The 26,241-nt window shown below is 33.5% G+C and overlaps 2 protein-coding genes and 1 long non-coding RNA gene across 5 annotated transcripts in view; 2 read left to right on the plus strand and 1 right to left on the minus strand.

Annotated features, from left to right (window-relative positions):
* Positions 1-13,259, minus strand: part of LOC132747258 (baculoviral IAP repeat-containing protein 7-A-like) — a 55,025-nt gene extending 41,766 nt beyond the window's left edge. Inside the window, exon 1 of the mRNA XM_060736586.1 lies at positions 13,109-13,259. The gene's annotated coding sequence lies outside the window, so the exon portion shown is untranslated. The remainder of the gene's footprint in view (positions 1-13,108) is intronic.
* LOC132747257 (uncharacterized) overlaps positions 1-25,404 on the plus strand; it is a 33,202-nt gene extending 7,798 nt beyond the window's left edge. The window contains exons 2-8 of one of the 2 annotated variants that reach the window (XM_060736583.1): positions 9,765-9,904; positions 13,899-14,860; positions 15,658-16,476; positions 22,647-22,727; positions 23,112-23,359; positions 24,641-24,718; positions 25,210-25,404. In XM_060736583.1, the coding sequence (XP_060592566.1) occupies positions 9,765-9,904; positions 13,899-14,860; positions 15,658-16,476; positions 22,647-22,727; positions 23,112-23,359; positions 24,641-24,718; positions 25,210-25,299 (2,418 nt within the window). In that variant the 3' untranslated portion in view covers positions 25,300-25,404. The remainder of the gene's footprint in view (positions 1-9,764; positions 9,905-13,898; positions 14,861-15,657; positions 16,477-22,646; positions 22,728-23,111; positions 23,360-24,640; positions 24,719-25,209) is intronic. The other variant, XM_060736585.1, reaches the window with a different exon arrangement.
* Positions 2,320-5,195, plus strand: LOC132747244 (uncharacterized). Of its 2 annotated transcripts, XR_009628104.1 has the most exons (3): positions 2,320-3,657; positions 4,088-4,285; positions 4,805-5,195. It is a non-coding gene; the product is annotated as an uncharacterized LOC132747244 (long non-coding RNA). The 2 variants fall into 2 exon arrangements; XR_009628103.1 differs by having other exon boundaries at positions 2,320-4,285.
* Positions 25,405-26,241: the final 837 nt, after the last annotated feature.

Raw genomic sequence — 26,241 nt, forward strand, 5'->3', positions numbered from 1 at the left:
AACGGGGACAAACATTGTTTTCTTTTTTAAAATTTCGTTGCGCCAAAAAAAAAAAAAATATTCCGTTGCGCAGACAAAATGTCCATTTCGCTGGCACACAATCCTTTACAACATCAACCTTGCAGCTCTTTGATTATTTGATATACGATTAAGTTTTTAAATCTTTTTTTTTTTTTTATTTATTCAAATAACATTGTGTTAATTAATTCATATAATAGTACAATAGTAACAAACGTTGTGCCGTATTTTTTCCAAAATTATCTCCGTTGCGCCATGGAAATTTCCATTTCGCCAGGCATATTATAATCCTTCAGTGTATTACATATACAATTTATGAAACATTTGAAATCATAACTTACTTTATAGTGCTAAACAATCATTTTAGATGCTCAAATACAGCATATTTCTTTAAAAAAAAAGGCGTTGTGTCGGTTTTTCTGAAAAAAAATATTCTCCGTTGCGCATGAAAAATTCCATTTCGCACTAGGCATATGACCCTTCAGTGCAATTAAAAACATAATACAAATTTATGAAAATATTTTAAAACTTTCTTACTAAATAGTTATAAACCAAATCATTTTAGATGCTTAAATATAGCACATTGACTTTTAAAAAAAAAGGCGTTGTGCCCCGGTTTTTCTAAAAAAATATCTCCGTTGCGTCCGTTGCGCAAAAAATCTCTGTTGCGTATTTTTATGGTACCCAGGCTTGTTATAGTTTTTGTGGTCAGCCTTACGTCTAATAGTTATTGCTAAAAATGCCCATAGCATCATAAAAAAATCCAAAAAAATGTCTATTGTCCTGCCTTTCAAGCTTTATTCAAAAAGCTTTATTCATATTTTTTTCAAAATTTCATGCTCAATCATACACAAAAACTGTCAAATGATGTACTTATCAATTTAAAATCAAATATATAACATCAATCTATTTTTTGTCTATCAGCCATACTGGTTAGGCAAGGTGCTTTACAGATTGATTCCAAATTTTTGAACGGAAAAAATATTCGAACACAACTGAAACGGTGCATGGGGCATTATTTTCGTTAAAAAATATTTCCGTTAGATTGTTCTGACTCAGTTAAACGCTTGCATTTGAAATTAGCCAATCAGATTTCGCGCACTTTATGGCCGCCATTTGTTTATCGGCTGTAAAAGGAATTGAAATACACGAGAGGATTTAATCATGATTTTTCGGATGTGACAGTTTAATTATTTAGACAAAAGTATTTATTTTTTAGTTTTGTTCATAAATAGGTAAAAAAAATATGTAAATACACGCTGTCCTCATTGTTTTTCGTTCCGCCCGATTTTCTGGCGGAACATGCTATGGGTTTTTGAGCAATTTCAATATGACGTTGCTTTGGCCAGAAGCAAAAATATCTCAAAGCGACGTCATATTTATAGGACTAGTTTTGCACGTGCTGTTTGGCGCTACATTGTGACGTCACGTAAACAATACTTTAAACGTCTGTACAGCGTTAACGACTGAATAAAAGATATTGGTGTTCGGATTCATTTTCTTAGTTAGACCATTTTCTTTTATGCTAGATAGTTTTCACAACAAAATTCGACAAAAAATTGTTTTTATTTATCAGATTTCAAGCAAAATGGCGCCTTCGATTTTCATTTTTTATACACAGCTTCCGTTATTCTGGTTCCCTGTCCAATTATGGTTCCCATAGACATGCGCGGGTGACCAGTCTACACATCCGTTTTCAGTCAGAATTCCTCAGTTTTTATCGTTATCTTTAAATTCGAAAGGTTGCGATGTGTCCAATTCGGTACTTTGGACGAAAGTTTTCAAAACCATCACTTAGCAGGTACTCGCGTTACCGTAAAGTTCGCTTTGCGAGCAGGCCCTTCGGGCCAGCTCGTCGAGCTCACTATCAAGGCTTTTTTCAACGTCTTAAAGGATATATTAAAGTAACTTTTTATAGCGAGCGCGACGAGCTGGCGCGAAGGGCCTGCTCGCAAAGCTAGCTTTATGGTAACGCGAGAACCTGCTAAGTGATGGTTTTGAAAACTTTAGTCCGAAGTACCGAATTGGACACATCGCAACTTTTCGAATTACAAGATAATGATAAAAGCTGATGTACTCTGATTGAAAACGGAAGCGTAGACTGGTATCCTGCGCACTTATATAGGAACCATAATAAAAAGTGGAACCAGAATAAATGGAAGCAGTGTATAAAAACCGAATGACAATTTTAAAACGGAAAATGTAAAATAAAAATGAACGATTATTTTAAACTATCTTACGGTAAAAGAAAATCGAGCTCGCTTTGTGGCTTTGCCTTTTTCATATTATTTATAATTGTTACTACCCAAACAAAAAAATACATCAACAAATTATATCAAAATTGTGAATAAATCTGGAATAAATCATGTTTTCCTGATTTGTTAATACAATTTGTTCATGATTCATTAAATGAATCATAAATAAATTGTGCTTTTACTGGAAAGAAAATACCCCATTTATTATAGATTCATTACAAAAGACAGATTTATTAACCATTGATTACAAACATAAGATATATTCAATACAATTTATTGCAAATTCATTACACTTGAACTGGAATGTATACAATTTATTCATGATTTATTGGAAATAGAACTTTTCCCGACTGCATTTAATACCATTTATTACAAATTTATTACACTTTAAAGTTCTGAGATATTCACAAGTTGTTCATGATTCATTAAAATCAGAGATTTTCCAGGATTTATTCAATACAATTCATAACATATTCATTGTACTTCAGATGTTCATAATTTGCTTAATTATAACAGAAATTCATTGATGTATGTCCTTTTGTTTTACTGTTCATAACAACTAAACCCCTCTCAACTATACAAATATTTTTTTTAAATTTCCCTTTACTCATTACCGTACTTGTTTTTAATCAGTCACTGGAAAATATATATGGGTTTTTCAAGTCCCTTAGTTTAAGCATCACCATATTATTAATTCCATGCTCAGTGCAAAACGTAAAAAAAAGAGTCAATTATACAATCTCGTTTTACTGTTAAATATGTCTAACTAATTTGCATGTAGATTTTATTTTTGTGTGATCAAGATCAGTTTTTGTCTTTCTTATTGTTAATACGCAATCTGATCCATACCCACGGCTTTTTATGATTAGATCTATCCTTATAAGTAAAAAAAAAACTGTCGAATAGATTAACGTATATGCGTAAAAATGTAAAATGTCGTAAAAAAGCGACTTAATTCTCTCGGACTTAACATCTGTTGTTAGTTTATTGTTTTGAACAGCATGGCTCCCAGCCGCGCGATTAAACGATAAGATCTTGCAGGGAACTGCAGCCTACTGTCAGCGCCCCCTATCAGCCGACAACAGAACAAGATTAATAGGAAACGAAATTTTTTTGCCATTTCAGAAAAAAGATATCTTACCATACAGTTTTCTTTCTTTTGGATATAACTAATGTCAGAAACAAACTAACTTACAACAGATTTTGTCATTGCAGCTGCAAAATTAGGAACTTTATACAATACTATAGTAGCTAGGAATAACATTTCGTTTGCATTAATTCTATGCATAGAAAAAGGCGGTTATTTTGGAAGATAAAAAATTGTGGTGTTACACAAAAATATGGATAAAAAACAATATCAAGGCATCTAGACTACTGATAGACGGTAAGTTCAAAATTTTCTTTTCGTTCTACATAGCGTTTTTAAAAACCTTCTAGATCTATAACATATGTATAAGTTGACAAAAAATAAAATTTACTGGAGTAATGTGCAGATTAGGATAACGATCGATTCGCCCCATAACGACTCGCCCCATTTTAGTGACGATTCGTCCCACCCTAATGGCACCACCTTAAATTAAACATTTTTTTATTCATTTGATTTGGATTGAAAAATATTTATGATACAAGATACAAGTTTTAAAATATGCACGCATGTACATGCATTGTTTATGAGGATATCTATGTACAGCCCATTTTAAAAACATAAATCTGCATTGTTTCACACTGAGCTCATCTGCACATTTGAATGCTATGAAAAATGATGTTCTTTTTTATTTTAAGTGACTTCAGAAGACTATTTTTCTTTTACTTAGTTATCTCACAGAAAACTGAAAAGAGCAGCCAAGAAAGGACAGAACGTAAAAATCAGCAACTCTGATGAGATGGTAAAAAGCAGATGAACGGGAGATAATAAAATGCAGATGGACGGCTTCTTTGATCGTGAAGAGTTTGCTATTATAGTTATGGGACGAGGGCATTCCAAGGAAATGACATATATGAGTCTTTGAAGCGTAAGTATAGGCCATATATATTAATCATTTTAAAGATGACAATGTGCTTTTTAAATATTAAGTAAATGATAAAAAATAATACTTCTCAATCTGAATTTTGTTCATGTACATATAGTAATTCAATGTCATAGCCTTTCAATTTCGTTTTAAATTTAATTGAAGCAAATGGTAAAAAACTGGACTTGCTACAAAATATTTGTTCTGACATTCCTCTGTTGAAAATGAAATCGAACATTCACCCGTTTGTTTTATCAACAAATATTTATCTATCATCAGACTTTGTGAAATATACTGCTGTTTTTTATTCAATAGAACATGTACAGTCCAAATTTTAAATTAAGTGGTTGAGTCCTTTAGTGTATTTGGCTCAAGTTGAAATTCAAATTCAGATTGTATTGCAAATAGAACAAAAATATATTATACTTTTTTCAGAGTGATATGTCAGAAGTCTAAGTTTAAATTTTGATATTTTATTTATCAATATGATACTTTTTATGAGAATTTTCTTTTCTATTTCAGAGTATGCCATTCATTGCCTCAGTATAGAGATTCAACATTTAATGATTATAGGAATAAAAAAGGTGTAGCTCCAGACAGACACTGAAAAGGAAGGCAAAGATGTTTTCAGACTGACATAAAGCCCTAGTTTCTAAAACTAGAAATATATTCCTAACAGCAAGCACGAATATTTCCAGAATTATTCCCCTTTACTTGTTTACCTGACATTACCTGTTTTATTTACAGGGATATTTATGAAATGAGCTATGCACGTACATTATGAGTTTTCAATGTTATGATGTGGTGGCATAGATTTTTTCACAAATTTTAATCTTGTTGTATGTTCTTGATTAATCTAGTCAGCTTTTGTTTGTAAAAAATAAAAGAAAAATAAATAAAATTTATCAAGATATGTTGTTATTATTATTATTGTTATTTTCATATTTTTCTCCGGAATTGACACCATCATTGGAACCTGCATTTATTCAAAATCCATTAGATGAATATAAGCAGGCAAGCCTGATTTGTTAATGATTCATTAATACATTAAATTTCGGTTTATGGAAGAAGAAAAAATACAATTTATTAGTGATTCGTTAACAATTTATTTGCAATTCATTAATGAATCAGTTGGTCAGCGAACCTAATTTATTGCCAATTGATTGACCTGATTTGTTGATAATTCATTGACTAAGTCAAGAAAAGGGCCAAATTCATTACTCATTTGTTAAATTTGATTTATTAACAATTTATAATAAGTTGGTAAAGGGACCCAATTCATTACCAATTCATTTCACTGATTTATTAACGATTTATTCATAATGCATTGGCTCATTTGCATGTCATTTCCATCTTTAATAAATTGGGAATAAATGGTAAATTTGTTTATCATTTATTATACTGATTCATTCCTATCTTTTTTTTGTTTGGGTATAGTTCTTATCAATGAAATGCATGTTTACTTTCTGATTTTGCACATTATTCTTTCACCGGAAGTGTTATTTAGCAGACGCTAGCAATAGTCTAAATTATGTAGACGCTCATTAAAGAGCTCTGATATTTATATTTAGCTCAAAAGGATTTCAAAATGGCGGCGCCCAGTTAACTAAGGATTTTTTCACAGCTCATTAGGTAAAGGATATTTATTTTTTTTAAATTTTCATTTACTTTTACTTCGATTTCATTTGAATTGATATGCGTCATACATGTTATCTAAGAGCGCTACAGCTCTCGCGGGGCCTTCGGCCCCGCTCGGACTATCCGCGTATAAAAGTAAAGTGGTATAGTGTTACCCTGAGTGTTCTGTCATTCCGTCCTTCTGTCATAATTTCTGTCATTCCGTCATCATCAGTTTCCGTTCATTATCTAAGTAACTGTTGCACATATTCAACTCAAATTTGACATATAGATATGTCATGAGAAAATACAGGTCACGTTTGAATTTGGTCATGGTTCGATGATTTTTGGCAGAGTTATGCCCCTTTTACTTTGAAAATAGTATGAAATTTTCAGTTTCCATTAATTATCACCTTAACGGTACAACAAATTCAACTCAAACTTGACATATGGATACGTCAAAGGAATGCGCAGGTCAAGTTCAAATTTGGTTATGGTTCAATGATTTTTGGCAGAGTTATGCCCCTTTCACTTTGAAAATAATGTGAAATTTTCAGTTTCCGTTTATCATCTCCCCAACAGTATTACACATTCAACTCAAATTTGACATATGGATATGTTTTAGGAATGCCTTGGACATACGTATGTCCCAGGGAATGCCCAGGCCGAGTTCGAATTTGGTCATGGTTCAATGATTTTTGGCAGAGTAATGCCCCTTTCACTTTGAAAATAAAATGAAATTAACAGTTTCTGTTCTGATTATCTACCCAACAGTGTTACATATTCAACTCAAATTTGACATATGGATATGTCAAAGGAAAGAGCAGGTCAAGTTGGAATTTGGTCATGGTTGGATGATTTTTTGGTAGAGTTATGTCCTTTTCACTTTGAAAATAATATAGATACATCTTAGGAATAAGCAGTTTGAATTTGGTCGTGGTTCAATGATTTTGGACAAATTTATCTTTCCTGAATGTTGGAAAAATTTTGAACTTTCAGTTTAAGCACTCATACTTTTGTGGAAATGTATGTAGCCATTATTTTGGCTACAAATATGAAATATGCTATTTTCAAAAGGTTAAGACTGAATAATTCCAGTGCCTTGAACATTGTATGAAAATGGTTTGTGTTAACATTGAAAAGTTTTCAGGGCTTTGAACTTAAAATGAAAAAAATAATTTGTGCAAACAAATTCCGAACTTAATATTATAACATCTGAAATTTTGGCTACATGCCTGGGCATCCGTGGCATGATGACACATTTCTAGTTAAAAAATAACTTGGCACCCTTATAAGAACAATGTGAAGAGTGCAATAATTGGGTTGCCACCCCAAAGGTCAAGGTTACATTTTGTGTCTGTCCATATCATTTAATCCTTATCAAGTAAATTAATTATTTTTTATGACTATCCACATAAAAAATTTATTAATTGTAGGATATGTTTCATATTAAAACATGATGCAATTCACTGTCTATAACATGAATACAAAAAAAAACAACTCTTCAGAATAATTAAATTATATTGTGTAGTAATCTTCTAAAACAAATTTTTAATTTATATCATTTAATAATCAGCTGACCCATTTATTAAACATCAAAATACATCATTTATGATGTATTGTCTATTGATAAAAATGGGGCGGTACTGTCTGCTCATATTGCACATATGCAGACAGTTCGCCTAAATTAGGCAAGAACAGACAGGGAGGAAATGTCGGAGGAACTGGAAGGGAGAGTTTTTCAAGTGACATGCGTTTAAATACCATGTATATGATTGTAATAACATTGTTTCATTTTAAAAATGAGAGACCTAAAATATTAAAAGTGTGCGTACCTTAAACGAAGCAGCCTATATGTTTATTTCTGAAAATCAATGAAATTTCCCCTCCCCCCCGAACTGGCATTTTGGTGCGCTGTGAGGACGCAGAAATATAATAGTGACGGACAAAGAGTCATACCATAAATGATATTTGTTTTATTCAACATTATGAATCATTTCAACCAGTACTTTTTCACTACCTATGTCAACACCTATCAAAATAAAGGTGATCCGAACATTTAACTGTGACTTGAAAATTTCATATCTCACTGTTCATAGATTTTTGGGGGTTTTTTTATTTTAGCTACTTGTGACAGATTAATGACAAACTGCGAAAATCCATCTCCATTTTTTTCATTAATGACCTTAACCTTGAATGTCAAATTATTGAATTTTGCTTGTTTTTTGCCATAATTAGCTATAACATACATGTACTTATGAATGGATATAGTCTTTATACTATCCTTAGGTCAATGTCTTAAAGATTAATAAAGAAGGTCTAGTGATTGTAGGGCTGTCATTGAATATTGCGATATAGATATATCATCGATATTCATCATCCGATACAATATCGATACACACTTTCCAATATCGATTCAAGCTAAAATTTATTTATGTCTATTAATAAATATATACCTCTTAATTTTGCCTAATAAGAGAAGCCACTTTTTCCAGTTTTCTAGGCTAATTTGAACTTTAAACTCTGTTTTCAAATGTCAGTGACAAAAGTATCAGAAAAAAGACTCATTCTATTAGTTTGTAGTACTAGTAGTCTCATACAGCATGTACAAGCATGCATAACACTATCATCCTAATTTAAAACACATATTTAAATGTTTTTCATTCTATCTACTGTGAAAGTCAATATATCGATATCTCGTAGATATTTGTCTCTCGATATATCGATACAAAATTGTCCATCAATGACAGCCCTAAGTGATTGTATTTTCACATTTTTATGCTCCCCGAAAAAATTCAGGGGAGCATAAAGTCACCAGGTCGTCAGTCCGTCCATACGTAACAAATTTGTGTCCGGCCCATAACTTTGTTATTTGAAGTAGGATTTTACAACTATTCACAGAAATGATCAGCATATTGAGACGACGTGTCATGAGCAACATTTGGGTCGCTACATTGAAGGTCAAGGTCACAGCATGACCTTGCAGCAAAAATGTGTCCGGCCCATAACTTCGTTATTTGAACTCAGATTTTACAACTATTTCACAGAAATGATCACCATATTGAGAGGATATGTCGTGCGCAACATTTGGGTAGCTACCATGAAGGTCAAGGTCAAAGCATGACCTTGCAGCAAAATCGTGTCAGGCCCATTAAACTTCATTATTTTTAGTCAGATTTTACAACTATTTCACAGAAATGATCACCATATTGAGAAGGCATGTCGCGCACAAATCGGTAGATAGATCTCATTGAGTAGAAGTACAGTGCAAAGAACAGTAACTCTGCCTTGCCCAAGTTTGGAATTATCACACTTTGAACTTTATCTGGGACATAACTCAGAAACTACAAAAGATATACTTTTCTGTGTCCAAAACCTAGTCGGGGAGTATCACCTGGTTCAACCGGCTCTTGTTTTAATTATAATTGGCTATTTTAACTTTGCAAATAATAAATGCACTGTGTCCATACTAATACTTGGGCTCATCAAATTGATCAATTCTATGGATAAAACATTAAAAAAGACTTATTTGAACTTGACCTTTAGGTGTAATTTAGTTTATACTTATCTATTTTTAGTTCCATGTGTTGGAAGCTATAAGCTTATTGAAACACTTTGAATCTGTTCATGGAACCAACTAGTACTAAGCAATGAGTGTAAAGTTTCTTGTTCACAGAAACAACAGCTTGCCCCTGACAGGATTTGAACCCCAGTGGCTAGCAATCGTTAGATTACTAGTCTGACATGTTAACCACTTGGACATGACATTAATTTGACCTTTGCACTACAGGTCAAAGTTGTGAATTTTGCTACTATTGTCCTCTTTGTTATTTATTTATTTATTCTTGCTGTAATTATTTTCCAGGTATATATACACTCTACTAAGGATCCTATTGTAGATCACAGCTTAGAAATTCTTCACGATGGACATTGGTGTCTGTACTGTCTTACAAAGAAGGGATGCATATATAGGGTTGAAAAAGGTTGTGAAAAAGAGCTTGCCAGGTAGTAGCTTAAATAACATTTCTGTATTGAACAGGGGAAATTACTTTATCTTTGCCCTGTTGGAATGGAAAGTTATTAACCTTTGTCATCATAAAAGTCTAGATGTAGAATCAGGTACCTTGTACATCAGTGTGCAGTCAAATACTGTTGACTGACTAAGTGTCCATATTGATATCCCAACTTTGGTAAATTGACAGTCCCAAAAATGGATCCTGGTCAAGATCATTTAAGAAATTTAGTAGGTTTAGGATCAAGGAAAAATCTGTTGGAGAAATATTTCAGCTAAAGATGATTGGTTGGATATATTTAGCTTTTACACATAATTGATTGTACCTTTTCTAATATTAAAAGTACAGCTTTTTAACCAGGTTTTCCGAAGGAAAAAACTGGTTATTAGATTGAGGTATGTCGGCGGACGGTCGGGCGGGCGGGCGTAAACAATTTCTTCTGTGCGCAACTCCTCCTACATTTCTCAACGGATTTTGACCAAACTTTCACAGAAGCTTTGTCATCAAGTGCCCTGGCGCATATTGTCGGGGTTTTGTGATTAGATAATATTTGACCTAATTATGGCCCTTTGTTTTTTTTCCTTATATAAAATATATAGTGAACAATTTCTTCTGTGCACAACTCCTCCTACATTTCTCAACGGATTTTGACCAAACTTTCACAGAAGCTTTGTCATCAAGTGCCCTGACACATATCGCCAGGGTTTTGCAATTGGTGTATATTTGACCTAATTATGGCCCTTTGTTTTTTTTCCTTATACAGAATATATAGTGAACAATTTCTTCTGTGCGCAACTCCTCCTACATTTCTCAACGGATTTTGACCAAACTTTCTCAGAAGCTTTGTCATCAAGTGCCCTGACACATATTGCCAGGGTTTTGCAATTGGTATATATTTGACCTAATTATGGCCTTTGTTTTTTTTCCTTATATAGAATATATAGTGAACAATTTCTTCTGTGCGCAACTCCTCCTACATTTCTCAACGGATTTTGACCAAACTTTCTTAGAAGCTTTGTTATCAAGTGCCTGGCACATATTGTCGGGGTTTTTTGTGATTGGATAATATTTGACCGAATTATGGCCCTTTGTATATTTTTTCCTTATACAGAATATATAGTGAACAATTTCTTCTGTGCGCAACTCCTCCTACATTTCTCAACGGATTTTGACCAAACTTTCTTAGAAGCTTTGTTATCAAGTGCCTGGCACATATTGTCGGGGTTTTGTGATTGGATAATATTTGACCGAATTATGGCCCTTTGTATATTTTTTCCTTATACAGAATATATAGTGAACAATTTCAACAGTGCGCAACTTCAAAAATTAAGCAGAAATAAAGTACTGTTTACCTTTCTAAAACATTTGGGGGAAAAAGGCGAATAGACAAAATAAAATTTCTCAATCATTTTTGTTTGAGGAATATTAAAAAAGCCATAATTCCTCCTAAAAATTCAATTAAAAACAAATGCCCCTTCATGACAAAGCTTCTGTGAAATATTTTGCTGAAAACCTGGTTGCATCGCATTGCGATGTTCCTTGTCTGATTGTGCAACCATAACAGCATCAGTAATTTCATTCTGGAGCAAAGAGGATCCAGCCGTCTTCCTACACTTTAAAAGGTGCTAAATGCTTTCATACTTGCATTAATGTATTTGTAACATAGGGTTACATGTACTTCATAGAGCAGGTGACACACACATAAGGTATGACACTTTTTATGCCCCCTTTGAAGAAGAGTGGGTATATTTCGGTTTTGCTTATTTGGTTGGTCGGTGAGTCGGTCTGTCCGTCATAGACCACATGGTTTCCACTGATTATCTTAAAAGCTATTTATTACAAAGTATTCATATTTCACATACTAATTGGTCATAACTAGTAATTGACCCTACTGATTTTGGGGTCACTGGGACAAAGGTCAAGGTCACATGATCCTTAAATGTCAGAATTTCTGCTCATTATCTTGAAAACTATTTATCACAAAGTCTTAATATTTCACATACTGCTTGTTCATCACTAGTAGATGACCCCTATTGATTTTGGGGTCACTAGGTCAACAGTCAAGGTCACAAGGCCTTGAATGTTAGTATGATTTCTGCTCATTATCTTGACAGCTTTTTATCACAAAGTCTTCATATTTCACATATTGATTGGTCATAACTATTAGATACCTCTTATTGATTTCTGGTTAACTAGGTCAAAGGTCAAGGTCACAAGTGCCTTTAATTTCAGAATGATTTCCACTTATTGTCTTAAAACTATTTATCATAAAGTCTTCATATTTCACATACTGATTGGTCATAACTAGTAGATGTCCCCCATTGACATTGGGATCACTGTCAGAGGTCAAGGTCACAGGGGCCTTAAATGTCAGAATGGTTTCTGCTCATTATCTTGAAAACTCTGTATCACAAAGTCTTCAAATTCCACATATTGGATAGCCATATATATAGTTGATGACCCCTATTGATTTTGGGATCACCAGTTTAAAGGTCAAGGTCACAGGGGCCTTAAATGTAAATATGGTTCCCTCTTATTACCTTGAAAACTTTCTATCACAGTCTTGATATTTCCCATATTGATTAGTCATAATGGGGTCACTAGTTCAGAGGTCAAGGTCTTTTTATTTCACATATTGATTGGTTATAACTAGGTCATTATTTTTTTCCCATAAGTGAATACTTCCATGTACACATTTATGGCAAACTTCTATAACAGAATTACTAATAATATGAGTCAAGGGCTAGAAAGGGGGGCATATGTGTTGTTTAACATTTCTTTTTAATTTTTGTTCAAACTTTACCATTTATGATTATGCTGGCGGATTTCTCAGAAATCATTTAATCAGATACATTCTAATTATGAAAATTCTTGATTGATATGATTTTTTGCACTTTGCAGGTATGGTTGGCAACTTATACTAAGCAAAATTTTAATGATCTATACAATTCTAAAAGAAATGTATGATACAGCTAAATGAAAACACATTTCAAAATGGAATTATTTCATATTCATATTTCATGATATAGTTTATATAAACTGAAAAGTGATGTTAAAAAATGTGCAATAATATGCAAAATTATGGTTGTAAACTAAAGAGACACTAAACTATTTTCATGCTAAAACAATTGTTAACACATTGTCCTGCTTGCCAACAGATTGAGTCAAATTAAATGTAACTTTGTGAAATCTTTACCATTATTTATGAAATTTGTAAATCCCTTTCTCCATGCAAAACCATTCTTCCTTCCATAATTGTAGACAACCATTATATAACTTTTTGTTTGCAAGTCCTTTCTGCCAGTAACATTTTTGAAGCATTTACTGTATAAAGATACTGAATAAGGAAATTCATGTATTTACATGTGTGATGTAAAGTTATCAATTGAGGAATATTGTATATTTAGTTTCATGTATGAGTAATATATGGTTTCCAGGAAAGATGACAATGCATATAATTATTATGTGCTTGATCTGGTACAAAATATGTCAGTGACTTTAAGTTATAGGATATACATGTGCTGACTTTATCTTCAAATGTACTCATATTTATAAGTAAATGTTTCCTGCATTGATACTTATAATGACCATTTCATATTGAAGTTTTGCTATAAGGTAATGAGAAGTATGATTAAAGTTCAAATATCATCACTATTACTAAATTATCTTAATATTAAAGATATGTAAGATAATATGCAAAGACACGTTTTAAACTGTTTAAATGTAGTAACAACATTGAGCATCCTATGTGTATGACTGAATAGATCAGTCTGTATACTGTTGATTTATCAAGTTCAACAACCTGATATCAAAGTCCTTACCTTGATAATTAATTGATAGTTCCAAAGTCTCATTAGGTTATAACATGTGATTGCATAGATGGGAAAGACACATTTTATTCAGATGTGTTCAAGGCTAAACATTCCCACTTTAGTTATCTAGCATGGTAATAGTCTTTGGTCTCTTATGTACTATATGTGTTTCAGGCACAAATGCCCACCTGAGGATAAACAGTCAGAGATATTTTCGGATCTCCTTGGGCCTGAAGATTTGGATGATGTGTTTCAACTGCACATGTCAACACAGCCAGTCTATGTTCTGAATGATTCAGACATTATCATTAGAAAACTTCAGTACCCTGTAGCGCTATGTGTTTGCTCTAGTCATATCATTGCTATAACAGAGGACTCTGTGTTTTACACATTGTCTCTGTTTAGAAAACAATGTAATACAAATACTGCAGAAGGCATAGCTATACTTCCAAAAAGCTCTGGCCATGGTGAAAAAGATATCTGTCTAGCATCTGGTCTGATAAATATTATTACTCGTGATTGCATGGATGGGAAAGACACATTTTATTCAGATGTGGTTATTATAGATGTAACTTTATTCAAGCAATTGTTTGGTGAAGAAACAGCTCTTCTTAGTTCTCCAGTGTTGATGGTCAGTAAAATAGATGGAACAGTATGTTATATTCCATTATCATCTTTTGTTTCAAGTCCAGATAACTCGTTAGTTTCTAGTACCGAAAGTTACAGGAATACATGGAGTATTTTATGCTGTATGTCCGCCAATGTTGTAGCAATCACTACTTTAACAGTACTAGAAGATGACCGACCTACTAATGAACACTGTAAGAATGCCTTGTGTATATGCGGATGTGATGGTCAAGTGGTAATATTCTGGAGTGAGGATGGTAAAACAGAATATATCATCTCTGAAGTATCCATTTGTAGCCCTGTGCTTAGTGTTCAATCATTTCACAATAAGATATATAATACTAATGGATGTGCAATATTTGAAAGTATAGTTGAGATACCAGCAGATAGGAACAGCAACGGTTTGGCTAGGAATGGACAGCTTCAGATATCGGATACAAAGTTAGTCAGTAATGACAGTGTGGCTGTTATTCATGCAGTATCTTCAGATGGATATGTGGAGTCACAAGGTAATAATGATTTGATAGTTTGGTTAGATTCTTTAGCCAGTCTGATAATTCATGACCATCAAAATTATACTTGATTGAATTTATAAAAATTTGACTTGCTGTAACTTTGTTATTTATAAATGTATTTGTTTTATACTCCAGAAACAAGATTCAGGACTTATCTTACATATTATATTATTACATGACATTAGGCTGAAGACATTCACCATAAAAGGCTTCTATCATTCTTTTTGCATTTGGTAATAAAAAATAGTCAAGTGCCACTCTGGCTTGTGGTGGCTCTTGTTTTATTATAAAAGGTAAATGTTGGTATTAAATTTCTGCAAACATAGGGTCAGTATCGGAAGGATAATTAATATGAAACATGTTTCAGACAAGTTTCATGAGTAGGTGTCTTTGGTAATTGGTACAATAGTATTGGTTATTCAAACAAATTTACATTGAGGAATAAATTGAACAGCCATTGCCATACTATTGTCTAATCATGTTATGTTTAATAACATTGCTGGCATATGGTAGTATAGTGAAATGATGATCTGTAAAAAAGGAATTTGCTATAGTTTTTGTGAAATTTTGCCTGTTTTCTTTTGTTAGTTTCCAATTTAAGGACAAGTAAAAAGGTCTCTGACTATATTATGTGTCAATTAATTATTTGTAAAAGCGATAAATTGGCATTTCTGCATATCCTTCATTCAACTTGTTTAAATCTTTAAATTTAGGCTGCAGATATTTAGTAAGTTTGCTTATATTTATCTGGCTTACATGTTATGATTTTTTACTTTCATTGAACATTTCAGCATCCCCATGTACATTTTACTGTACTTGTCAGAATGGGCATGTTAAGGCAATCAAATCATCAAAACTGTTAGATAATCATTGTGACAATCAAAGCACACCTCATGGTAATTTGAAAAATATTCTGACATCAATTGATGACATAGGTAAAAAAAGACAGCACTTAAAGAATCAGAACAAAGTCCAAGAAAGAAACATTCAGCAGCTTGGCATAGCGTCATACGTTAATACCTGTTATGTCAATCTGACAAAAGGGATGTCATGTAATAATAGAGGGCAATTGGATGTATTTAGAAACGTGTCTACCAAGTCACCATTTTCTGTTGTTCTTTTGCCAAGAACACAAGTTGCTAAAGATAAGGAAATCATTGAAATGACTGCTGAGATAGTCAATCAGATGTCGGTGATACCTTCATTAGATTGGACAATTATTGTATCAGTAGTTACCTTAACTAGCAATGATAACATCTTGAATGCATCTGTTAAAATTGATAAAGAATGGAAAGAAAATGAGAAAGTGAGTGTTCCAATCCAAATAACTTTCAAACAAATATTGTCAATATGTAAACTTGTTGTTAAAGCAGTTCTTGCATTAGAAAAGGGTGGTAAGCAACAGCTTGAAGATGGAGAATGTAGTGGTATACAACATATAAGTATTCCAATATACGAAAAAGTTATTGATATAATAGACTGTTTGACACCTGTATCAGAGAATGTCAATGAATGTATTGCAAAATATGCATCCATTTCAAATACAATGATGACAGAACAGACGAAGAATCGAATGGAGAGGCTAAAATTGTCAACAGCAAATAATGAAGGTGTGTATGCAAATGACTTTTTGTTTCCTTTTATCTTCATTTACATTTTTATACCTCTACAAACAAAGTTTAGGGAGGTATATAGGAGTCAGCTTGTCTGTCGATAGGTTGGTCTGTCGGTCTACTTCATGGTTCCGGACAATGAATAGAAGTTTGAATCATCAATGATATTGTAATTAAACTTGGTTTATGGCAACCTTATGTGGAAATCCCAGTTCCATTTGGACAATAAATAGAGTTTTGAATCGTCAATGAGGTATTGTCATCAAACTTAATACATGTATATAGCAACCTTATATGGAAACCCCTTTTGAATTTGGACCCCATGAGGTCACGTTCGAGGTCACTGCTACTAAAAATTGTCTACTGACAATAACTTGAGTTAGGAATGAGATATCGTAAGCTAATTTTGTATTAAGCAAGAGACCTTGGTTGGTATTGCTTTTGGATCTCCTGGAGTCAAGGTCACCATTTCTTAAAATAGAACAAGAAACATGGCAATGCCACGAAACGAAACCAGGTTTTCAGTTATCACCATTGTAGATTAATCTGTTGTTGTTGAAATACAAATACAAGCAACAAACAATGTTACTATGTGCAATGTAAATCTTAATAATGAATTTTCTTTTCTTTTTAGTAACAGTAACCTTGACCCTATGGGGCCCTAAAGCCATCCCTAGTGAGGTCTTTATTAAAACTTGCTAGACACTAAATTTCATAAAAAATATCTTACTCCAAACTCTTGTTATTGACTGGAAACCTATTTTTGTGTCGCCTCTACGGAGTAGTGGCGACATATAGGGATCACTTCTTTAGTTACAGTGAATTGCCTGGATTTTTAGCAACAGTAACCTTGACTTCAAAGGACCCAAAAGTAGGCAGATGAGCTGGCAGGCGTGCAACAAACTAGATAGTTTCTGTTAAAGCTTTGTTAAATGTTTTAGTTGTGATTTAAAGAGTATATAACACTAATAATTACATTTTATGAAGAAAAAAAACAAAGGGCCATAATAAGGTAAAAAATAATCCAATCACAAAACCCAGACAAAATGCATCAGCTCACTTGATGACAAAGCTTCTGTGAAAGTTTGAACAAACTCCCTAAAAAATTGTAGGAGAAGTTGCGCACAGAAGAAATTGTTCACTATATATTCTATACAAGAAACATGGCAATGCCATGAAACCAGGTTTTCAATTATCACCATTGTAGATAAATATGTTGTATTTGAAATACAAATACAAGCAACAAACAATGTAACTATGTGCAATGTAAAACATGAATAATGTAGGAGGAATTGCCACTGAAGAAGTGTTCACTATATATTCTGTATAAGGAAAAAAAACAAAGGGCCATAATTAGGTCAAAAATTATCCAATCAAAAACCCCGACAATATGTGCCAGGGTGCTTGGTGACAAAGCTTCTGTGAAAGTTTGAACAAAATCCGTTGAGAAATGTAGGACGAGTTCAGCACAGAAGAATTTGTTCACTATAATTATATTGATAATTCTGTATAATGAAAAACAAGTTACAAAGTAGACATGAAATAATATATCATATCTTTTTTAAATTACCTCCAAAGATGATATGACCTTTGACTGCCAAATCAAGTTAAAATCATGTAAACAGGATTTTCAATGTTAATGTCACTGTGACCTTGACCTTGGAGCCAGCCATGCGGAACATGCGTTCTGCACGTCATCTTGATGTGGTAAACATTTGTCTGAAGTTTCATCAAAATTCTTCAAAGGGTTGAAGAGTTACAGAGCGGACAGGATTTTCAATGTTAATGTCACTGTGACCTTGACCTTGGAGCCAGCCATGCGGAACATGCGTTCTGCACGTCATCTTGATGTGGTAAACATTTGTCTGAAGTTTCATCAAAATTCTTCAAAGGGTTGAAGAGTTACAGAGCGGACACAATTTCGTTTGACGCCCGCCCGCCCATCCGCCCATCCGCCCGCCATACCCCAATCTAATAACCAGGATTTTCAAAATTGAAAACCTGGTTAATAAGGGAAAAAACAAAGGGCCATAATTAGGTTTAAAAATTATCCAATCACAAAACTCCGACAGTATGCGCCAGGGCACTTGATGACAAAGCTTTGTGAAAGTTTGGTCAAAATCCCTTGAGAAATGTAGGAGTTGCGCACAGAAGAATTGTTAACGCCCGCCTGCCCGTCCTCCAGCCCGCCCGCCGCCGACATACCTCAATCTAATAACCAGTGTTTTCCTTCGGAAACCTGGTTTAAAATGGTTTTCGAACAATTACTAAAGTTAGGAATGAGATACTGTAATCAAACTTGGTATATAGCAAGCTTATATGAAAACCCCGGTTGTTATTGCTTTTAGATCCCCTGGGGTCAAGGACACTAATGCTAAAAATAGAAAAATGGTTTCCATATGATAACTAGAGTTAGCAATGAGATATTGTAATCTAACTTGGTATTTAGCAAGCTTATGAATAGACCTATGTTGGTATTGTTGTTGGACCCCCTAGATTTAAGGTCACTGTTACTCATAATAGAAAAATGGTTTCTTGAAGACAGGCAATTAAAGGCAATTAATTGTAATATATTTGGTACACAGATTAAACATAAATTATAGGTTAAGTCATACCACTCATTTTTCAAAAAGTCAAGGTTGCTGGTGGGAGTACAGTATGGATCATCATAAGTGATAGCTTTAGTTCATTTTAACCTTTTACATCATATATACGCGAAACAACGCATTTTCGACCCCCCCCCCCCCCCACACACACACACACACTCTTTTAGGCCTCAAATAGTGAAAAAATGTCCTGTTTGGTCCCCGACACATGTTTTTGTTTGAGAAATGTTGATAAAAAAGTGAGCACTTTTTCGGCGCCATCCCCGATCCAAAAGGTACATCAGGGGAATGCCAGAAGGGGGATGTGCCCCCTTCTGTTTGGGGGTTTAAAGGGGGCGGCAGTCCCCCTCATCGCCAAAAAAAAGTTTGGACTTGTGAGAGGCTAAAAATGACCCCAGGTCGATCATAAGGGAACGTGTAACCGACGCTCAAAAGCCTTTGACTCCATTGAGAAGTGCAGCACTTTGAAATCAATTTTGATGGAAAATAATCAAGGCAAAATAGTGATTTTTGGCAATTTTGAGATGTCCCCTCGTTGCCATGGTAACAGGAAATTAAAGACTGAGCATGTTTTTACAAAGGCAATGGTCCAGTCAACATTTGTGCCAAGTTTGATTAGAATTGAAGAACTTTTTATAGTTTCATAGCAATTTGAACTTGTAACGGGAGACTTATCCATGAAAACAGCCATTTTTCACAAAATGCTCATTGCAGTAATGGGTTAACCAGAAAGATTTATTTTTAGCTCACGTGGGCACATCACTAGTCCGACTCGTTAACCTTTCGGTCATGGTGTCACTTTTTATAAAGAATTAATTTTGTGTATTTTGAATTATTTTGGAAAATCATATTTAACTGTATTGCGATTCGTCTACATGTAGCTTATTCAAAACCCATATCCTGATTTGTGCTTTTGTATTAGGTAGAAAACAGACCTGATTTGGTCTAACATATTTTTCAAGAAATATATCGTTAAAGATCTCTTACTGTATGTACTTCATGGTCAAGATAACGGTCACATACTTAAAAGTTGCTACATTTATTCCATTATAAAAATTAAAACCACTTTTCTTGCATGCATGCGATCCAAATTTCAGCTATTATTTAATGGTTAAAAGATCTGCCTAAATTCCTAATTAACTGAGGGTCATATTTTACAAAGAACTATACTCTGATATGCGAGATGCCAAAAGAATAGGAATGTCAATGCTTATCTTCACTCTCAAATATTTATTGATAAGGATTTTATGCAACTGGTTGTATTACATCGTCAAAACGATTCTGCGTAAATCGTTATTACATGTAAATATATATATCATATGAAGCTTACCTTGTACACGAGAACATAGTCCATTCAAATATTAGTAATATTCATACATTTTCTTTATCTTTCAGATAATTTGAATTTAGATTAAGATTAAATTCGACATTTTTAAAATCGTAAAATGTTGATATACTTGTACTGAGGGGTGTATTTAAAATTATCTTGATATGTACTTGAAGGCATTCTTTATCGATTTAGATTGATAAGGAAATGAGTTGTTTAAGGTAAGATTCGGTGATAATCTGACAAATATTCAATGTGGAGGATCCCCTAAGGCCTTATCAAAATTGCATATATTTTATATCTGATAAATTAATATTCAATACAAACTGGCATTTTCCCTATAGAATGAACAGTCGCGACTTATATCGCATATAAATGTCGGTGTTAAGGACTCCTGTGAAGCTACAAAATTATATGCATATCATTATTGGTGAAAGATGATTAAATGGCGGGATTGTAATTTACATTAAAGACTTGTCAGCAACACGGTTAGAATTCAATGGAAGGAAACAATGTCACCAGAACTGAAGGTTCAAGGTCAGAGCTTTTAGTATCAAAGGGGGATGCTCCGTCGTCCGTCACCATGCGTCAACAATCATCTTCTTCTCTGAAACTGCTGGGCAAATTTACCTCAAATTTTGTCTGTAGCATCCTTGTGATAGTCACACTTAAATTTGCTCGTGCCATTTCAATTGGCCCCTTTGAGGGGTCAACAGAGCTAAAAATAGAAAACCCTTTAAACATCTTCTACTTCTAAATTAAATGATGGATTATCACCAAAATTTTGCTCTTTTTAATTTGATTGGCCCCTTTTGGGGATCTCTAGAGCTTAAAATAGAAAAACCTTTAGACATCTTCTTCTATAGAACTAATGGATTGATGATCACCATACTTTGTCTGTAGCATTCTTAGGTAGTCTTTTATCAATTTTGCTTATATTAATTTGATTGGCCCCTTTTAGGGGCCGCTGAAGCTAAAAATAAAAACCTTTGAACATCATCTCCTACTGAAATAATTGATGGATGATCACCAGACTTTTTCTGTAGCATTCTTAGGTAGTCTTTTATCAAGTTTGCTTATGTTAATTTTATTGGCCCTTTTTAGGGGCTGCTAAAGCTAAAAATAGAAACATCTTTAAACGTCTCCTACAACAGAACTAATTGATGGATGGTCACCTAATTTGGTCTGTAGCATTCTTATGTAGTATTTTATCAAGTTTGCTCATATAAATTTGATTGGCCCCTTTTAGGGGCTGCTAAAGCTAAAAATAGAAAAACCTTTGAACATCATTTCCTACTGACATAATTGATGTATGATCACCAAACTTTGCCTGTAGCATTCTTACGTAGTCTTATCAAGTTTGCTCATTATAATTTGTTTGGCTCCTTTTAGGGGCCGCTAAAGCTAAAAAATAGAAAAACCTTTGACCATCGTCTCCTGAAATAATTGATGAATGTTCACTAAACTTTGTCTGTAGATCACTAAACTTTGTCTGTAGCATTCTTAGATAGTCCTTTATCAAAAAAGCTAAAGCTAAAAATAGAAAAACCTTTGAACATCATCTCCTACTGAAATAACTGATGGATGATCACCAAACTTTGTCCGTAACATTCGTAGGTAGTCTTTTTAATCAAGTTTGCTCATATTAATATGATGGCCCCTTTTATGGGCCGCTAAAGCTAAAAGTAGAAAAGCCTTTGAACATCATCTCCTACTGAAATAATTGATGGATGATCACCAAATTTTGTCTGAAGCATTCTTAGGTAGTCTTTTATCAAGTTTGCTCATATTTGATTGGCGCCTTTTATGGGCCGCTAAAGCTAAAAAAAAGAAATACCTTGAAACGTCTCCTACAACAGAACTAATTGATGGATGGTCACCAAATTTTGTCTGTAGCATTGTTATGTAGTCTTTTATCAAGTTCGCTCATATTAATTTGATTGGCCGCTTTTAGGGGCCGCTAAAGCTAAAAACAGAAATACCTTTAAACGTCTGCTTCTACAGAACTTATTGATGGATGATCACCAAACTTTGTCTGTAGCATTCTTAGGTAGTCTTTTATCTTTTACTGAAAAAACAGTTGTTTCTGGTGAGCGACGCAGGGCCATTATGGCCCTCTTCTTTTTTTTATCGAAGGGCACAACCTTTATTGTTTTTATTTTATCGAAGGCCACAACTTTTCCACCAAAACAATTGTATGTACTAAAATATAACTTTTTATTATAATGTTCAAGGTGATGAGGATATAACTGTAAGCACAAAAAATGTTCTTCATTTACCTAAACTGGAAGATGAAAAGGACGGACATGATAAAGGTAAATAAAGTGTTGTTTTTATGATAACTATTGTGTTGTTTTTTATGACAACTATTGGGATGTTGTTTGAAAAGCATGCACTAGATGTGCAAAGTACTTAATAGTCTGAGGGATAGATTTTTGCGAATACCAGTATGTTGTCAAGGCATTTCAACTAAAGTTTCCTTGATAAATTAGTGATGAACAAAATCTTGAATAAAAGGAGAAAGGTTGTGGTGCGATATCTGTGGATTTTCCAGTGTGCTTATTAGTTTTCTGTACTATCTAGTAATTATACCATTGAAAGCATTTTTTATTACAAATTGAATAGCAAAAGTTGTTGACACAAACGTTGTTAAAGTTGACATCATTGTGTACTTTTGTAATTATTTTGCATTTCTGTAGCTCATAGAGTTCTAGAAGCTCTTTTTGGTAAGACTGTATCGGACAACAGTGGCATAAAACCTTCCAACTGCCAGCTATCGACAGCCCTTGGGCATGTTGTGCATCTAAGTGTACTGCCAGTAGGAAAGGACCAGATAAATGATGGGAATGTATCGACCGGAGAAATGGGGGTATTTGAAGTGATAGTCAGAAGCAGCCCATCTATTGCTGCAGCTTTGCATAAAGCCATTAGTCGCCGGGAACAAGGGGTAATGATTAGATTTGTAGTAAAACAGATTTTACCAATAGGGAACCTAGTGTCTGTACAAAAATAAAGTGACTTTCTTCCTGTCGTTTCCTCTGTGACTACTTCTCTAATTTCGGGCGGGGGAAAAAAGAATGCATATGTGCAGGCTGTTCCTGTTGATTTTATTCTTACCATTATAACTGACGTATTTAAATGTGTTTTACAAATATACTATAAAGAGCCAGTCCATGATAAGTCTTAAAGTTGTTATCCTTTCTTGAAAGATATGAAAAACAAGTAAAAGGACTTGATAATTATCATGTGAAGATTAAATGCAGTGTTTTTACTTTCCCTATCAAGCCTCCATTTATTGTGTTGATACCTGGCATGCACACGGTCAACTTTTAAGTCAGTCAATTCTGACAGGGTTTTGAGTTATCCAAGACTTCTGCAACAATTTCAATCCTTCGATTTCGCAAATATCCTTGTTTAAATCTTATTTCATAGCTGATAAGGGCTTGTTCACTAGCTCTTTTATAAATTTACATTTAAACAACTGTTTGTTTCACTTTGTTTTATTGGTGGTAAACAGTACCTTTCCGAGAAATAAAGTTAAAGATTGGTACCGATTAAATTGTCAATGTCAAAATATCAGAAGTGGTATATTTCAATTATGTTTTGTAAATTGTTTGTTATTAATCTTTGATTTTGTTTTCGTACATTCTTGTGATGGATGTTTTATAACGAAATTATTTTATCGTTTCTTAGTATTAGTTGTGCTTTCAAAGTAAGTGAGTTCAAAAATGTTATAAATCAAATTGCATTTTGACTAATCTTTTAATATTTTGCTCTTCATTGTGCTGATATTGAGGGCATACTAGTAGTTCAGTCAAATAGTTGAAAAAATGTGTTTACGATTATTCGAATATGTTGCACTTCAGTTGGAGGATAGGGAGAGGCAAATTCAATACCACAAAATAATTTAATGAGGTGCCCATAGGTCATTTCCGATTCCGAAATTATGTTAAAAATTTTTGTGTATGTTTTACGTCATAAAATCTTGCAATTGTATGACTTATTGGTCTTCCAAGTCATCATGTTTTTGCTTACATAAACGCATGACATCAAGACCTCAAAGAAGAACTTTAGCCAGTTACAAGACGTGAAAGCGTAACTATGTCGGAAAAATTGCAAAACTGAATGACTTTTCGATTTTCTTTATCAATAAAAAAGATACATGTATATAATTCAAAGTCAAAAAAAAAACTCTTGAAACTTTTAACTCACAACTTTAAAATTTCAGATTGTCATAGCATTTGGAAATAATAAACAACCGGCGGTTTCAGTACAACATTGTCGGAAAGCTATCAAAATAGCAGAGGTATTCCCTTTCATTGCAATATGTACGACTGCGGGCATTGAAATGCCAGTGCATGACATAAGTTGCCTTGCGACATTGAACGAGCAAACAAATTTCTGAAATAATCGAATACTAAAATTTTTACTTCTTAAATTATAACGGTAATTCACTAGTCATTTGTAACACAGCTTTACAGCCTTTTACTTGTACAGCCTTAGATAGCGGGAGAACTAAGTTTTTACCATTTGTTATTTCACCATAATAGCGGTGGATATGTTAAGTGCGAGAGCATTAAGTGGCAAGTTTTAGCATCTGACTGTCCCCGCAATACGTGGCTTTTATCGCGGAGTTTATATATCAAAAGTGAAAATTTTACAGCTATTATCCCAAAGGGTTAAGATGTTAGGGCGCATAAATGATATACATTAATTAATATGAATAATTTATTCAATACATAATATTATGCAATTTCCAGAAAATATGTAAATGTTTACCTACATTTTATTCTTCAGGATACGATCAATGATGTAAGCGGCATCACTCCATACAAAACAGCTTCAATACCGTCTGCTTTCCAGAAATTGAGGAGTGTATTTCTCTGAAACAGATGATTGCATGATTAAAACAATATTGTCAGGGTTTCCCTGAATCGACAGGTGCCTATTCTGTTATTTCTGTTAGATATATGACAATAAACATGAACTGAACTGATTTTGTTCTTATTGTTACAATTTGTGCTTTCAATTCATTCCCAGTATATAACATTTTGTTTTTGTCATATTGAGGTTATGACAAATTACCAGCTTTACTGATGGAGAGATACCTCATGTGCTGCCACACCTGTGTATTATTTCAGGCAAATATGAGTGAAACCACAAACATTTTTAGCTCGACTATTCGAAGAATATGAGAGCTATTGTAGTCGCCCCGGCGTCAGCGTCCGCGTCGGCGTCTGCGTTGGTTAAAGTTTTTTGTAAAGTCAAATATCTCAATTATTACTTGAGATATTCAATTGAAACTTACAATACTTATTTACAGTAACAAGGTACATCAGATTGACAAGTTGGATAACTCTGCCTACAATATTGACAGAATTATGCCCCTTTTTAACTTAGTAATTTTGGTTAAAGTTTTTTGTAAAGTCAAATATCTCAATTATTGCTTGAGATATTCAATTGAAACTTACAATACTTATTTATAGTAACAAGGTACATCAGATTGACAAGTTGGATAACTCTGCCTACAATATTGACTGAATTATTCCCCCTTTTTAACTTAGAAATTTTGGTGAAAGTTTTTTGCAAAGTCAAATATCTCAATTATTGCTTGAGATATTCAATTGAAACTTACAATACTTATTTATAGTAACAAGGTACATCAGATTGACAAGTTGGATAACTCTGCCTACAATATTGACAGAATTATGCCCCTTTTTAACTTAGAAACTTTGGTTAAAGTTTTTTGTAAAGTCAAATATCTCAATTATTGCTTGAGATATTCAATTGAAACTTACAATACTTATTTATAGTAACAAGGTACATCAG

Source organism: Ruditapes philippinarum, unplaced genomic scaffold, assembly GCF_026571515.1.
Source record: "Ruditapes philippinarum isolate M1 unplaced genomic scaffold, ASM2657151v2 ctg7_1_1_1_1, whole genome shotgun sequence".
Lineage (NCBI taxonomy): Eukaryota > Metazoa > Mollusca > Bivalvia > Venerida > Veneridae > Ruditapes > Ruditapes philippinarum.